The sequence below is a fragment of the Cryptotermes secundus genome, unplaced genomic scaffold (assembly GCF_002891405.2).
Source record: "Cryptotermes secundus unplaced genomic scaffold, Csec_1.0 scaffold3642, whole genome shotgun sequence".
Taxonomy (NCBI): domain Eukaryota; kingdom Metazoa; phylum Arthropoda; class Insecta; order Blattodea; family Kalotermitidae; genus Cryptotermes; species Cryptotermes secundus.
This window is the reverse complement of record NW_019737460.1, coordinates 4317-18542: the sequence shown is the minus strand read 5'-3', so window position 1 is coordinate 18542 and position 14226 is coordinate 4317. Positions and strand designations below refer to the sequence as shown.

Sequence of the window (14226 nt, the reverse complement as noted above, 5' to 3'; positions counted from 1 at the left end):
ATTCACACGATGGTAATGCCAACTTCCCTCAGCAACGCCACCTGTCTTCAAACACGGGTACTTATTGATCGACACTTGTGAATCAATACCCATTCTCTTCACAGATGATGCCAGTATTATTGTTAAGAACTTTAATCGTATTGAGTATGAAAACAAACTACATTTAATATTCCAAAATATAAATGAATGGTTCAAGGCTAACTTACTGACACTGAATCTCAATAAAATGTATTTTATGCATTTCTTAACCAAGAATAGTAATACACTGGACATACCTCTCATTTATAGTAACAGTCAAATTGCTATAACTGCTGATATTAAGTTCCTCGGTCTGATGACTGATAATACCGTCATGGAAAGGACACATTGACTGGCTCATGTCCAAACTGGGTTCAGCTTTCTATGCAGTTAGGGCTATTAAACCCTATATGTTATTACAATCAATGAGATCGGTATATTTTTCATATTTCCATCCGTATCTTTAGACTACAGAAGAGGGTAATAAGAGTCATCATCAATTCTAGAAGTAGAGATTCTTGTCGGGAGTTGTTTAAGAGATTAAAGATTCTGCCCCTTTACTCACAGTATATTTTTTCCATTTTGTTATTTGTGGTCAAAAACAAAGATCTATTTTTATCTAATTGAGATTCATACAATCAACACAAGACATAGTAATAACCTCCATTATCCCTCATGTAACTTAACTGTCTTTCAAAAGGGAACATATTATTTTGGAATTAAAATTTTTAATAAACTTCCACCTAATATAAAAGAACANTATATTGCTGGGAACTTAACTGTGAATACAAATTCGTGAATATTAAGGAAGGACTGAATTTCATAACCAAAACCTGTGAACAAAGGCATCCCACGCTGCAACATTTAAGTCTGGAAAGTTGCTGTAGTTCAGCTTCAGGGCCGTACGAAGTGTAGCAAGAACCTTGAACCTCACAGGAGTGATATGTTTAGGTCCCATTAGCCTAATGATTTCTGGCAAAGATGACAAAGCCTTTTTCTTCACTGACTCTGCAACCTTCCTTGTAACCAGCTTACTGTCAAAGAACACCAGAACACCGAGAAACCTGGGCTGCAGGTAGTCAGCCTGGAAAATGAATCATTTTCTTACTATGTAAGCACACAATCTGACACACAAAATCTGCAAATAAGTTTTATATAATCATGTGCAAATATCCAAATTCATGAACTTCCTTTTTAGTTCTCTATGGTCTTAAAAGTCTACATCAAACAGTAACAGGTAAGACTATAGTCTCTATAAGACTAGAGCAAACAGCAACTCTGAGATGGCAGTATCTTTGGGAGGAGAAGGGGGGGGGGGATAATTATAGAATCTATATACAATTAGACCAGAGGAAAATAAGTACCAGTATGCACCTTCAGAAATCATATTTAGGGCAGGGATCAAGACTTTACCAATTGTATCAATCTTACTGATGGCTAGTAACCATAATAGTAGGTTTCCTTTCAGTTTTTTGAGAAATGAGGTCTAAACGTAGGACTACAGCTAAGTTAATTATTACAGACACTGTATAGTTCCAGATTACTGTCTTCTGAGATGTGACACCATGCAGTCTGGTAGACAGGAAACAATGATTTTTAGGAACAAGCTGCCTTCATCTCCAATAACCAAGATTCTTAGATTTAATGCTTTTACATACAGCTTGGTCTAAGATGACAAAATTTCTTAACATTTTAGAATACCAGGAGACAATAAATTAAGTGCATCAGAAGATATTTTATGCAGACTTAATTTCTGCATTCACAAAATGGTCTTTAGTAAAACTATTTGACCATCTTTGACCAATCTCAGGTTAAAGGACTAGGTCAGAGTTATGAAAGCACCGACTCTCATTACTAATACTTGTCAGAAAAGACAGCAAGCTAATTACAATTATATACTTACAATCTGTTCTAAGCTCATAGGTTTATCAGTAACTGCATAATCTGGATCATCTTTAGCCAAATCACGCAATGCACCAAGCACTCTTTCCTTCTGGCATTCATAATGCAATAACAACTCATTGTGGATGACCTGTTAAAAAATTATGATGAGACAATGCCTGTGAACTTATTAAAACATGGTTCTTTTCATACTGAACAACAAACAAAATGAAACTTCAGACAAAATCAGTATCATTCTTCTAAGGCTCTTGTTCTATCTACATCATCCAATGAATATGTTAGAAAAGTATATAGTAAGTAAAACAACCTATACACATACAGGAATGTCATTCTAAATTCTACAGCTGAAAACATAAACATAATTTAATATCACATTGTCAAGGCCAAAATGGATATTACTAACCTTAAATGAGCGTCTCTTTAGATCCTTTACTTTTATACCAGTGAAATTCTGCATATATTTGATGCACATGGCAAGAGATTCCTCATTTTCATACAGGTAGATATATGGATAGACATGCTACAATCAAACAGAGATTATTTGGAATGACAGAGACTGGCAAAATATACATTCATGAAACATAGCTTATTAACCTCTAATTTAATGCAAATGATTCACTCAGCTCCACTCTACAGTACTTCAAGAAGATAAATCCCATAAATAACCTACACTGGCTGCATACTGCATTACTGTAATGGTAAAGCACATGGTCCAACTGCCCAACTATTGCATTTTTCAATACTAATACCATTATACAAATCCCTACTATAAGAAGACAAAGATTAAAGGATGTTATGTGATCTAGCAATATATAATCCGCAAATGTTTAACCATTTGAATAATACTGAATAAATTACAGTCATTTCATGATGTGTATGGACTGAATCAAGGGAAAGGAAAGTGACATGTCTAGAGCATAACCACATGTTATGCCACATAAGTTCCATTACATGTCACACACTGTGGTGTGAATTGTGTTCAATCCACATCCAACAGAGAGTCTACATGATATTATTCCTCAGCTAGTGTTTATTGATGTCTGCTCTACAGACATCCTGAATGTAGTGAATGTGTGTGAATATCCAGACTTCTGAACTGCAGTTCAACAGTATATTCAAGCTACAAACCAAGCTTGAAAACTACATACTTATATCAAACTGCTGTTGCATGAAATCCAGCATACAATATCCCAAAATTATGAAAGAACACGTGTACAGTGTCTTCTCCCTTCCTGCACTTCTGACAAGCAGCATATTGTCTACATGCGATTTCAAGCATTCATGTTGAAAATACACAATGAAGTCCTCTCTGATGATCAGCCTCATCAAGGTGGAGTTACTGTCCAACATTTTAGAGACTGCCTCTATCTCCACCATCAGGGGTTGGCGTGAATCTCGTGTTTCAATACAGTATTTATGCACAGAGCAAGATCACAGCATGGGCAGTGTGGGGATTAGTAGATGGAGTCAACTGGTCAACATGAATTGTGATGACTGACCAACTAACCCCACCCACTGTTCCCCACAGGGTCTATGTTCGGGCACATTACCACTGACTAACTCCATGTGATTGGCACTGAGAAGCCTGCACCTTCATCTATGTACTGTCCATGTCAGTGACTAGACAAAGGCTTCTGACTAATTACTGAATTTATTCCATGCTTAATACTAATACCCACAAATAACTATAACACTCTAACACTCTCACAATCTAAGTACAGCTACCGACACCTGCTATTTCTTCGCTATTCATTGCTTGGCAGTGTCTTCTGAGAATGTGTATTCCCTTTATGGCTCCTGTCTTAACTGGCTGGCACCTGATTGCTACCCACCAACTGCTGCTGCCATCCTTCCTGGCAAATTGCTTCAGCCTTCGCCAGCACAGTCAGTCTTGATTCCAGACGCTGTGGGACATATATTTTTCTGTCTCACGACCCTGACTGAGTCATGAGACTGACTCACTGCTGTCCTGTTCATTGGGTGAACTGCCACTAGCCCTCACCAGCAGAGTCGATCTTGGTCCTCCCTCTACAATTTTAACATGGACTACACAAAACACATTGTTTCCACAGTTCCTCTATTGTAGTATGCACATCTGTTGTTGCAGGAACATGTTTACCAAGCCAATGCCTAGCAATGGTAGCATATGGCTGTCTCCTCTGGCTTCCAGGTGTTGCATCACATTGCTCCCTCCTTACACCTGCTCATCCTCAGTAGCCTACATGCATACCACCACTTCCTCTACTCTGAGGCCTCCCCTTGACATCCTTGATTACTCTCGTGACTGGCACAACTTCATACTGGGCCTGACACTTCTTTCTCTGCTTTCTATAGCATTCAGCCCTCATTCCTGTAGGTTAGGTCTTGCACTGCTCTTCTCCAACTATTCCCTCCTTAGGGCTGCCCTTCTGGCATGCCGTGGCCCTCTTGCACATATGCCTCTCTTATCGTGCTTCTGTCACTGGTCTCCAGCCATTGTTACATGCGCCTCCCTTGGGGGCTGGACAAGTGTTCTCACGCCACATACCCCAGCTCAATGGACAGCCAGAGAACCCTTCCTTGTGAGGCTATCTGCCACCTCCAGGAAGCCTTCCAGCCACATTGTCATGACCAAGTCCCTACCACCTCACTGCTTCTCCCGTTGGTGATATTTGAGACAAAGCATGCAAGTTGTCAGTGTGTACCACCCGAGTCATTTTCACTAAAATTTCCCTTCAGGATAAGGTCATAGTCAGGTCTCTCTGATAATCCTGCAGTAATATCCACTCTGGCGATTATTAATGATGTTCCTGTATCAACAGTCACAAGACATGACTTGTGGAATCAGCCTGCTTCTTCGTTTCTCTGATCTCAGTCTTCTTCCAGCAAATACTTCTGTTGTCATTCTCTTCTAAGATGGCCAATGCCTTCACACTGCCAGCAAATGGATCATTCCGTCCTGCTGTATTTGGTCCTTGGCAAAGGTGGTCCATGGGTGCTCTAATGCTATACACAAAGGCTGCCATGATCCAGGCGCCTCTACACCACATTGGGGTTTCAACTTATGTCAATTTGGTTCTGAGTTCACACTGTTTGGTTTCTACCAGCATCTCTATTATCTGTATGTTGAGTCACTTCGCCTGGATCTCGCTGCTGAGTCCTGCACACAGGCTCCCTGTTCCAGGTTTGACAGACACTAGAGTACCTTCCATCGGTTGGCTTTTTTTTTATTCAGCCTGGGTGGATCAGATCAGGCTTATCTCCTGCTAGCTGGACCTTGTGACAACCCACACCTCATTCTTTTCTTGACTGGCCCCCATTTTTTCTAAACTGGTCTTCATTTCTTGTTCACTGGCATTTATGGGTCCCCTCAACTCTCTATGGGCAGTCCCCATTGTTTCTTGATTGGCCTGCATCTCTTGACTGGCATCCATCTTGGCTTTCATCTGTTCTTGACTGGCCTCCATCCTCTCTATGATGGCCAGTCCACCTGAATTATTCACCACATAGTTCCAGTCCAATGATGCACAATTCAATACAGTACAATAATTCTATCCAAACCAATCCAACCCCAGCTGTCACATGTCAGTGACCAGATAAAGGGACTGGGTTGAATACTGAGTTTAAAGAATGCTTATTACTTGTAACCACAAAAGTCACACAACTTTCACTGATCTGCAGACTCTACAAACAAACAAACAAACAAAGCATACACCATATCTTCCCAGTTTGCTATACTCGNTCAAGCCAACTTAGTACAATAGAATTTATTGTACATGACAGCAAATTAGCTCCTAGAATGTAAATTCAGATTGCTAATAAATGATAAATTAAAAAAAAAATTATTTTGTAGCGGCTTCCAACAATGGGCTCACGTCCTCACTGGCTGGCAATTGACTGCTAACCACTGACAGCTGACTGCCACTGCCATCCTCACCTGGTCTCATAAATTGCTGCCGGCCTTCACCAACACATTCAGTGTGTCTGAAGGCTCCCAGAACTATCAGACAGTATCAAGAACCATTGTGCTGGCAAGGGCAAGCAGCAGGCAGTCAGACAGTCATTCTTGGTTCCAAGTTCTGTGAGACTCGTGTCCATATTTTACTGTCTCACAACCCTGGGAGCCATGCCATCCTGCTCGGGTCTGTTGGGTAAATTGCTGCTGGCCCTCACCAGCACAGTCATTCTTGGTTCAGAGTACTGCATGACTCATGGCCATATTCTATTGTCTGACAGCTCTGGGAGTCATTCCTTTAGTCCTCTCTATATATCTTCACCATGACCTGCATAGACACAGCTTCCAACTTTTAGTATATTATTGTGTGCACATTGCCACAGGAACGTGTTTACTAAGCCAGAGCCTAACAATGGATCTTCTCTGGCTCCAACAATCTGGCTTTCAGGCATATCAAAGTATAAATGCCATATACAAATGCAATACTTGATGATTGAAAGACATACAGTCTATGAAACATCAGACACTAATTCAACACTGACAAGGACAATCACCTGAGAAGACTTCACTGAAGCCCAGCACCTCTGTGATCTTGCTGTCTCATTGGATTTTGGAAGCTTACTTATAAAATAGCTTTCTGTCAATCGTGACAGTGCTGTTTAAAGAATGTCAGCACAGCACTTTGCATTCCACAATATTAGCATAATTCACTAACAGAACTAACCAATTCTCTTCTGTGTTTATTCCCAGAAATTATCATGACATTCAGATATGAAATACATTCAATTTACCAACTGTTCATCCACCTTCTCTCATTCAAATAGTAGTGCAGTAATTTGTCTTTGAAGACAAAACTATGCTTGCATCGACTGTAATCCAACAGTGCAATGGGTTTGACATTTCTTTGCCTCTAACTGTAACAGTCAGGGTAGCCAGTTACCTAGCAGAGACTTGAAATCAATGCCTCCTGAATATGAGTCATTACCACTATGTCAACCCACTCGGTGATGGTGATGGTGGTGGCAATGGTAATGGTGATGGTGATAACTCAAGAGTACCCTGAAAATGGAGCTCCTCCAAAAAGATTAATAACCAACTAATAGACAACATCACAACACATCACATCCCAGAAGACTACAGTGTTAATGAAGAATTTGAGATTCTAACAGCAATAGTCACAAAGCCTCTTGGCTTTAGTCCATTGATGTTATATCCCAAGGGGCAGAACTCTGTACCCTATATTTGCTACTGTGAAAGTCTCAAGCCTATTACAATTTTTAATAATGTACACATATTGGGAGTTAGGTGAAATGAGACAGACTTAACTTAAGGAAGTCTATAACATTCATATCCCATTCCTATTAATTTCAGAACTAACCTGGAATGTCTCCTCTATTAGAGTTTTGGGGTCAATCATCATAGTCCTTCCAACATCATTCAGCAGTTGCGATGTTCCAGGATTCTTCACCATTGCAGGAACAAGGTATGGAATTATATGGTGTGAGTCCTTTTGAAGAAATTCTCGAAAACTTGTAAAACCCAATGCTCGAACAACCCTTTGCATTGAAGTTCCAAAACTTAGGCCTCCAATATGGTGATTAAGTACTACAAAATGCATCATCAACTGTGAAAAGACAGGGCAGAGTGACAACATGAACATCACAATGTGAACTATTAATTGTCTAATATATATGTAACAGTTTCAACAACTCCTCCAAGACCAGCTACATCTATATTCAGATTGCACTAATCACTCAGACACATATGATTTCAAAATACTGCCCTCCAGCAACCATAGTTTCCATACAACAAAATATGAATTCCTGCATTTCAATATTCAAAGACACTTGAACCTGTACAACATCCTTGACGTGACAGTCCTTCAGTCCACCGTTCAACCATGAACAGAAGTAAACATCTGACAGGCAAGACCAGGAGCACTGCTGATGGGTAAGCACCACAGTATCCATATCTGATGAGTTGCTGCTACATAATAAGTAAAAACCAATGTGCATGTCGACATATTGTCATGTGGGAACGCGATTTTCTGATTGACTGTATTTTAGGTCACTTTTGGCAGGTTACATTTTGTAGATGGACAAGCACCTCCTTGCATGTACTTCTTCATGACAGTAGTACCATTTGGTATAAATTCAAGGTGCATATTGCTCTACCAGGGAGAGTAAGTATTCCAACATCGCCTTCCCTTTTGAGCAATTCTGCCATAACATTGTGGCTCTCAACAATAATGGCAACTTCAACATGGAAGATTTGCATTTATTTTTGGAATCATACTTGACACAACAAATTTCAACACCTGTGATGATTTTTCAGGGAAGGTCCAGGTTCTTTTCCACTGTGCTAACCACCAATCCTCATGTAGTTGTCGCCCTGATCCTATCTTAGCATTCTTGGTGTATGTTGTGTTATGTGCAGTTTCCTACAGTTCATCTAGACAAGTGTTGGAATAGTATGGCACACTAGGCCACAACTATTTTCTTCCATAACTTTTCAAATTCATTACTCACTGATAATCCTATCATTCAGCACTACGCAGCCTGAGCTACTGTGAGCATCATAAAATAAACCATAAATAAATAAACAAATTTCAACACTACCGAGGAGTTTCGTTGCATTAATTATACTCAATGTTCTAAGAGGAGAGCCGAAACAAGTGTGCAGACTATCTTATAGGGAATTACGAGAGTTACTCAGAAAATAACCTCTGGTGAGCAGTTAATAAAACAAGCAATGAGAAAATAAAATTATTATATACAAAAAATATGTATATACTTAAGCTACTTCTGCTACTACTGCCAGAATTGAGGCACTTCTCATATTGGGGAATAAGTTTTTGTATGTCTGTGTCAAAGATGTCTGCGTCCTGTGAACTTAAGACATATTTTGACACCTCCCATCAACACTTCATTATTGTTGAAGCACTGTGATTACAACCAGTTCTTCACATATTTAAACAGGTTGTGGTCACTCAGAGCGACATCAAGGGCTGTAAGGAGGGTGGTCAAAGAACTCCCAACTGGAACGTTCCAGCAGTGCTCAAGTGTTTGGTGAATGTGTGTGCATCCACTGCACTGACTGCTCCTTGGTTTCAGTATTCACAAGTGAACCCCAGGTTTCATCACCTGTTACTGAGCAATGTGACTGAGAATTTCATCTCCACCTTTGTGGTATCACTCTGAACAGTCAAAGTCAAGCCATTCTCTGCACTTTGTGCACATCCATGAGCATTTTCAGAACCCATCTGAGTAAAACTTGTGACAGTCCAGCCTGTGATAATTTCACAGAGAACAGTGCAGGAAATCTTTGGAAATTCATATGATAGTTCTTAAATTGTGAAGCACCATCTTTCGCAAATTTGTTGGTCAACATTTTGAACATGAACATCACTCATTACAGATGGCCGACCACTTTGCTCTTCGTTGTGAACATTTGTTCACCCATCTTTGACCATTCTACACCATTCAGAATTATTGGGTCTTCAGACTTTGTCCATTGTCTGGTAATCTAAAAACTAGAAAACATGTTTTGGGGACTGGATCTGTCCAGTGATCAAGGTTACTTCTTTCTAAGGGACCCAACTGAGTAGGTGTCTCCCTCCCACCTGAGGATGGAAACAGATCCAGTTTTTGAAATGTTGTGTTTTCTGGATTTTAGAATACCAGACCATGGATGAAGTCCAAAAACCAAATAATTTTGACTGTTATACACCATCATCAGAACCCTTTAGAATCTAATTCTACACCGTCTTACAGTTCCTTCACGCATTAAATTTCGACCATAAATCACGCATAATTCATCATGGATTTCCGCAGCACTCATATTTTTAGTGTGAAGAAAATTAAGAGCAGAATTACGAATCACACGACACATCATAACTCAAACTGCAGAGACAAGAATAAACACTAGGTAAAAAGTTATGTGATGGTTTGCAAGGCAATGAGTCATGATACTACTTTGCATGCATGAGCTCCCCCTCCCCCCTACATTAGTTGCCTATAATAAACGCAGGTTACTTTTGAAATAGCCCTTGTAAATAAAATGAAGTGAAACTTACACCACATATTTCCTTCTTAAAGCGTACGTAGATGTCATAAGGTCGGACATTATGCGCCTCTGCAATTTCACCAACACTCAATTTAGCAATTGGGAGAACCAAAGAGGATGGATGTGCAATAAACACCAGAAGATTTGTTAAAGTTGGTAGCAAGACACAATCCAAAGGAACACTGCAAAAACAAAGTACTTTGTAATGAAACAAACATGAACCAAACCTAACTAGAACAATAATTATCCCCATAACAAACTACTACAGAAAGAAAATGTTACAGTGACAGTGTTGCCATAACATTCACACAAAGCAGTGATCACACTTACAGATTTATTTATTTAATGATGCCATGTCACTACAAAATTTTTACAAAATAAAATTAGAAATTTCAGAATTATTATGAACACTGAGTTGGAAAGGCCAAGTTAGGTGGGTCCCGTGTCACCACGGCAAGGTGCTTCCTCAGGTTGCCAATTGAGATGTTCTCCAAATATGGAGGGAAGGTCTGAACATATTGAATAGGCAGTCACGGACAACTGACAAGGGGTGGTCCTCCAGCTTCGTTGTTGGGCGTGGGGCTAACAAAAATAAGTTTGTCACGAAAATGTTCAAGAAACCTTGGAACTGGACAGATTCTGTGGATGAACCTAAGAAAATGGGTAGGAGATTTGGTACCTGGAACGTTAGAAGTATGTATAGGACAGGTTCATTCAGGGCAGTGGCAGAAGAAATCTCAAAATATAAGTTAGATTTAGTGAGAGTACAGGTCAGATGGGACAAAGGTGGCACTGAACCTGCAGGCGAAGATAGGTTTCTCTGTGGAAAGCCGAACAAGAATCATGAATTTGGTACAGGTTTCTTTTTGTACATAAGAGAATCATACAATCAGTTAAGTGAGTAGAGCTCGTTAGTGATAGGATGTCATACATAATACTAAGAAGTCGCTGGTGTGTTACAATCATTCCAAATGTTCATGCCCCAACAGAAGATAACATTTATGATACAAAGGACAGTTTCTATGAACTAGAACTTTAATTGAAAAATTCCTGAAGTACCATATGAAAATTTCGTTAGGAGATTTAAATGCCAAAGTAGACAGGGAAGACATTTTCAAACCAACAATTGGGAATGAGAGTTTGAATGAAATTAGTAATAATAATGGACTTAGAGTAGTAAACTTTGCCACATCAAAAAATCTTACTGTCAAAAGTACAATGTTCCCACATCATAACATCCATAAATTTACTTGAACATATCCTGATGGGAAGACACAATCAAATTGGCCATATTTTGATAGATAGGAGATGGCATTCAAGTATACTTGATGTCCGATCATGCAGGGAACAGATTTTGATACTGACCACTATATGGTGGTGGCAAAGGTTAGGGAAAGACTGGCAGTGAGCAAACAAACAATGGAAAGAGTTCATATGGAGAGGTGAAATCTCAAGAGATTAAACAAGGTAGAGAGTAAAGAGCAGTATCATGTTGAAATCTCCAATAGAGCTGCGGCTTTGGAAAACTTAAGACAATGAGGAGGAAGTTTATAAATCTAGGAAAACTATTAGACAGAATATCAAAATTTCTGTCAAAGAGAGTATAGGTTATTATGAACTGAAGAAGGTAGTAATCAAATTCCGGCAGAACTTATTCAAGCAGGAAGAGAAATATTACGTTCTAAGATCCACAATCTAATTACTTTTATTTGGCATAAGGAAAAAATTGCCTGCTCAGTGGAAGGAGTCTATTATTGTACCAGTGCACAAGAAGGGTGATAAAACTGACTGTAGTAATTATCTGGGGTTATCACTTCATACAAAATTTTGTCCAATATTCTTCTCTGAAGGTTAAATCCAAACACAACTGAAATTACTGAGGATCATCAGTGTGGGTTTTGACTAAGAGGTCAATTACCGATCAGATCTTTTGCATTCGTCAGATACTGGAGAAAAAATGGGAGTACAATGAGACAGTACATCAGCTATTTGTAGACTTCAAGAAAACCTGATTCAGTTAGGAGGGAAGTATTGTACAATATTCTGATAGAGTTTGGGGTACCCATGAAACTACTTGGGCTGATTAAAATGTGTTTAAATGAAACGTATGGCAAAAGTCTGTATAGGTAAACATTTGTCTGATAATTTCCTTATCCAGAATGGTCTAAAACAAGGAGATGTATCACCACTCCTTTTCAACTTTGTCTTAGAATATGCCACTAGGAAGGTCCAAGAAAACCAGGTGGGACTGAAATTAAATGGTACACAAGAGGTGTTGGTCTGTGCTGACGATGATAATCTACTGAGTGGTAATAGAGAGACAATAAAGAAAAAGACACAAACTTTAACTGACACAAGTAAGGAGGTTGGTCTAGAAGTAAACACATAGAAAACTAAGTATATGTTGCTGTCTCATCACCAAAATGTAGGGCAAAATCATGACATAAATATATGTGAGATGTTTTGAAAATCTGGGACAGTTCAGATATTTGGGAACAATAACAAATCAAAAACTGATTCAGGAGGAAATTAATGAATTCGGGTAATGCTTGCTACCATTCAGTTCAAAACCTTCTGTCTTCTCGTCTGCTATCTAAAAACATAAAAAACAGATATATACAGAACTATAATCTTGCCTGCGGTTCTGTACGGGTGTGGAACTTTCTTCTCTGACATTAAGGGAGCAACATAGACTGAGGGTGTTTGAGAACAAGGTGTTGAGGAGAATATTTGGACCGAAGAGAGATGAAATGACAGGTGGGAGAAAACTGCATAATGAGGAGCTTCATAACTTGTACTCTTCTCCAAGTATAATCAGAATGATCAAGTCAAGTAGGATGAGATGGGCAGGGCATGTAGCATGAACAGGGAGAAGAGGAATATATATAAGATATTGGTAGGAAAGCCAGATGGAAGGAAACCACTTGGAAGACCAAGGCATATTTCAGTGGGCAATATTAAAATGTAAGATTTGAGGCTTTCACGGCAGTGACTATGAAGAAAGCAGTCTTCAACACCACATATACACGGTGCCAAATCCCAGAAGACTGCTTTCTTCAATATTAAAATGGATCTTAAGAGAGATAGGATGGGATGGTATGGTTTGGATTGATCTGGCTCAGGATAATTACCCATGGAGGGCTCTTCTGATCATGGAAATGAATCTTCAGGTTCCACAAAATGCTGAGAAGTTCTCGAGTAGCTGCACAATTGGCGGCTTCTCAAGAAAGTCTCAGCTCCATGAGTGAGTTAGTTGGAAAGGATGTGACAGGGAAGTGGTGGTGACCTACCATGAGAAGAGCATCAAGATAATTTGGGACCTTTGGAACAGTGATACTAACGCCTATTGTGTAACTATAAAGGTGATGAAATAATGCAGACATGTACAGTACTGGTAAATGCACTGGGGTGTCACTTAAATGATAAAGGTGTCAATGTTAAAGCTGCATCCAAGATTTGATTACAGCTTCATGACAAATTTGTATATGTATGGTAAATAGTATTAGAAACAATATTATAGGCATAAATTATGATGATATGAACTGGACTCGGCTCACTCAGGGCAGTGCTCAACAGGAGTGTTACAATGGTGATGGTGTTTTCATAATACAAATAAATAATTAATATTAGACTAAATTAAATACAAACAATGTGATGGGAAAACCTGAAGGCTAACATCAAAACACACCATCTCAAACAATCCTCAGACAATTCCATCCATCTACCATCCTTACATTAAAGGATAACATCCATATTAATGCTAATCTCATATCTCCTTTTAGCATAACAAATGAACACTTTCCAAGAGGTTTCCCTATAAAAATTCTTTCAGCATTCATTTCCCTTATCCAATCAAATACTTAGATCATTATAATGTGAGATTAGGGACTAAAATATGAAACTCACCTGCCAAGTGATCTCACGGTAAAAATGATGGTTCGCTGGAGTTCTTGGTCTCCTGCGGCTAAACTTTCATACACTACTTTTGTTATCTCCTCAGTGCAAAATGAAAGCAATGGAATGGACTGTGTCAGCTCTACTTTGTCTTTCTGGCTGAGTGGGATATGTTCCTCCAACAGAGCCTCTGACTCAGACTGCTTCTCTTCTACCCACTTAGGGTTGAACACAAGATACTTTACATGAGAAGCAAAACTGAGCCTTACAGACATATTTTGATCACGGAGGTAATGAAGCCAGCGTTGCAACATCTCAGGCTGATGAAATGATGATATGTGTGTGGATAGTTGTTGCAAAGTGTTTACCATCAACAAACGCACAGTCTCGTCTTCTGAATATAGCAATTGCAA

The 14226-nt window shown here is 39.2% G+C and overlaps 1 protein-coding gene across 1 annotated transcript; it reads right to left on the bottom strand.

Moving 5' to 3' along the window:
- Positions 1-851: 851 nt before the first annotated feature.
- Positions 852-14226, bottom strand: LOC111870490 (serine/threonine-protein kinase ATR; the record flags this gene model as incomplete). The annotated part of the gene is given in 6 exon segments (XM_023862822.2): positions 852-1102; positions 1922-2050; positions 2324-2440; positions 7233-7478; positions 9930-10101; positions 13826-14226. Coding segments are annotated over 6 exon segments (1316 nt in total), but the record flags the coding sequence as incomplete, so codon positions are not given.